The sequence below is a fragment of the Vombatus ursinus genome, unplaced genomic scaffold, assembly GCF_900497805.2.
Source record: "Vombatus ursinus unplaced genomic scaffold, bare-nosed wombat genome assembly UNPS02006779.1, whole genome shotgun sequence".
Taxonomy (NCBI): domain Eukaryota; kingdom Metazoa; phylum Chordata; class Mammalia; order Diprotodontia; family Vombatidae; genus Vombatus; species Vombatus ursinus.
The window spans coordinates 3,614,849-3,617,747 of NW_020946557.1; the positions used below are offsets into that span (position 1 = coordinate 3,614,849).

General features: G+C 43.7%; 1 protein-coding gene across 1 annotated transcript in view; it reads left to right on the forward strand.

Moving 5' to 3' along the window:
* The first annotated feature begins 2,053 nt into the window (after positions 1 to 2,053).
* Positions 2,054 to 2,899, forward strand: part of MARCKS (myristoylated alanine rich protein kinase C substrate) — a 3,158-nt gene continuing 2,312 nt past the window's right edge. The window contains exon 1 of the mRNA XM_027848624.1: positions 2,054 to 2,597. Within this exon, the coding sequence (XP_027704425.1) occupies positions 2,496 to 2,597 (102 nt within the window). The 5' untranslated portion in view covers positions 2,054 to 2,495. The remainder of the gene's footprint in view (positions 2,598 to 2,899) is intronic.

Here is a 2,899-nt window from a genome sequence, read left to right on the forward strand (position 1 = left end):
TGGGGCGGGGGTTGAGGGGGGACAGAAAAAGAGTATGTTTCCAGTTTTCTGGGGAAAGAAAATCAACAGCTTTAAACGCTCATTTCACAAACGCTTGGATGCTATTGGATTTGCCCAGTTTATGTTTCAGTTTGGGACTCTCCAGCTATTGCGAGGGATTCGAATTTTCTTCCATCACTCCAGAAGATCTTTTGGCCAGCGTGCTCCCATAAGGGTGATAAGATATGTTTATTGGCAAGATGCACTTCTATGAAAATGTATGCACATCAGCTCTGGGGGAATATGATTTCGTGATTGAATAATGCATCAGAGTGAACTAGACTGTACAAAACCGAATCTCCACGTACGCTGTTCAGCTTGGTGATTTTCAAAGACATACTTGAACAAAGAAGGATTGGCTGAACCAACCGTCTTTGACACTCAGAGAGTGTGACCCATTTCCCTACAATAAGCAGAAAATAAAGCTGTTTGAAAATTCAGAGCCAGCGTCCTTTTGTGCTTTTTGACCAGAAGGAATTAACTGTTCCTTGTGCTGTTTCTCACCTCAAGCAAAGTGAAAGCGAATGGTCACTTCGGGATGACGAAATTCAACCAAGAAACGGTGGTCGGATTTTGCCACAAGTGTAACCTTTGGGGACTAAAATGCGGGTGGGAGGGCTGCTACGCTTTTTGGAAGGTTAAGTTCTTGATTATTTAAAATACTTTAAAGCATTATCTTGTCACACACAAATAAAGTACAGTACGTTCAGTGCCAGGGAATGCCCGGACAATCTGTGTAATTTAGTATCTTTTAAAATTAATACTGTATCAATTATAGCAGCTTTTCCCTCTCATCCAATTCCAGTCAGGCTAGATAGCAATTCAGTGATCTTCACGCAGGCTCTTTTCATACAATTTCTTCCTTTAAACGAAAGAATCGTCAATCCTGTTGCCTAATATTTCAACCCTGCTTCTTCCCCCCCGACACACACACACACACACACACGCACACACACACGCACACACACACGCACACACACAAAACCCAAAACCACCACCACGCACGCGCGCCCCCGCGCGCACACATATTGTAAAAGAAAGAAAAAAAAAATCTGATCTTGGCTGTCTAAAACGATCCGTACTGAAGTGAACTGCATTCAAGCTATAAACATGAACTCATACACGTCAGAGATGTGTCATTTCACTTTAACTGAAGATGCATTAATTCTGTAGTTTTGTCCACTGACAAAATGCAAGCAAATCCATTTTTTCCACAAACGGTTCCCTCTTCAGAAAAGTGTATATACATATGCACACATGGATGTATGTATGTATACATTTAAATCACTAAACGAGAATAATAAGACTGGGGAATTTAATAAAAGCCATAGTCTAATCGCAAAAATATTTTATTTCATGCCAAATTGACACGAATAGGGGGAGGGGTATGGCTGCCACTGCTGCTTTTGCATTTTTCACATCTGGCCTACAGACCAACTAATTCTAACTCGTGATCTCGTTGGACGAAACTCGATCTTCGTGGTTTAAATACCTTCTAAATCGGGTTGATTTAACAATTGAATCCAATTAAAAGGCAAACACTGTGCACTATCTGTTGATCCTATATGGACCATAGAGAACACATTGCAAAAACAAACATGAGCGAAACCATTGTCTTCAGGTTAACACACATACATACACATATATCCGAACACATACTCACACGCAAAAGGGAGGGAGGGAGGGAGGGTAGAGTGTGGTAAGGGATATAGACAGAGATATAGACTGACGAGTCACAGCAAGTCAAGTTAACCCACTCCCCGCCCATAACTCGCCCCCCTCCCGTGTTAATTAATTCCAAACAAAGCAAGCCAATAAAGTGATGCATTATTATTTGCAAGCGGAGGGAGACGAGAGGCATGTATTTTTAATTGATTTATTTATTTGGAGGGCATTAATTCTTAGTCTTAGGCTGATTTTCAAATCGTTTGCAAAACGCGGCTCCATTGTTCGCTCCAATTGCAAGCCCAGCCCCCTCCTTTGTGTGGCGGCGCCGGGATTGGTCGGCTGCGGGCGGGGGCTGCCGTCAGCGCTCGGGAAGCCCATTCATCTGTGCACTTGGGCGTTGGACTCCGCATCTTATTAGCAACCAGGGAGATTTCTCCATTTTCCCCTTGTCTACAGTGCGGCTACAAATCTGGGATTTTTTTATTACTTCTTTTTTTTTTAAACTACACCTGGGCGCCTTTTTTTTTGTGCTCGACTTTCCCCCCTTTTCCCTCCCTCCTATGCTGCTGCTTTTTGATCTCTTCGACTAAAATTTTTTATCGGGAGTGTATATAATCGGTTCTGTCTTCTCTTCTCTTCCACCACCCCCATCCCCCCTCCCTCTGGTGTGTTGCTGCTGCTGCTGCTGCTGCTACTGCTGCTGCTGATCGCCCAGTATTTATACCAACCCGAGGCTCTTTGTTTCCCCCCTTTTGGATCTGTTGAGTTTCTTTGTTGAATAAGCCAGCATGGGTGCCCAGTTCTCTAAGACCGCTGCAAAAGGCGAAGCTGCTGCTGAGAAACCCGGGGAAGCAGCAGTAGCTGCATCGCCTTCCAAGGCAAACGGACAGGTAAATCGAACCCTTGATTTTATTCACTTATTTGGTGTCGTCTCTTTCCCTTGTCTTCACCCCCTTTCTTCCTCTTGGGTTGTGCCTTGGGCATATTCGGTGGAAAGGAGCATGGCCGGATTCTAGTCTCAAACTTGAATGAAAAGGGACAGTTTGCACTGTTCTTTTCTCATAGGAGATGCCTCCCTGCCACCAAGAATGGTTCCTGGTGAATTTTTTAGTGTATGTGGAAGAGTAGTGTTTTCATTTAAAATGGCGTGGTTTTGAGCTTGGTAAAACATGATTAGCTTGTTGTCTTCCCC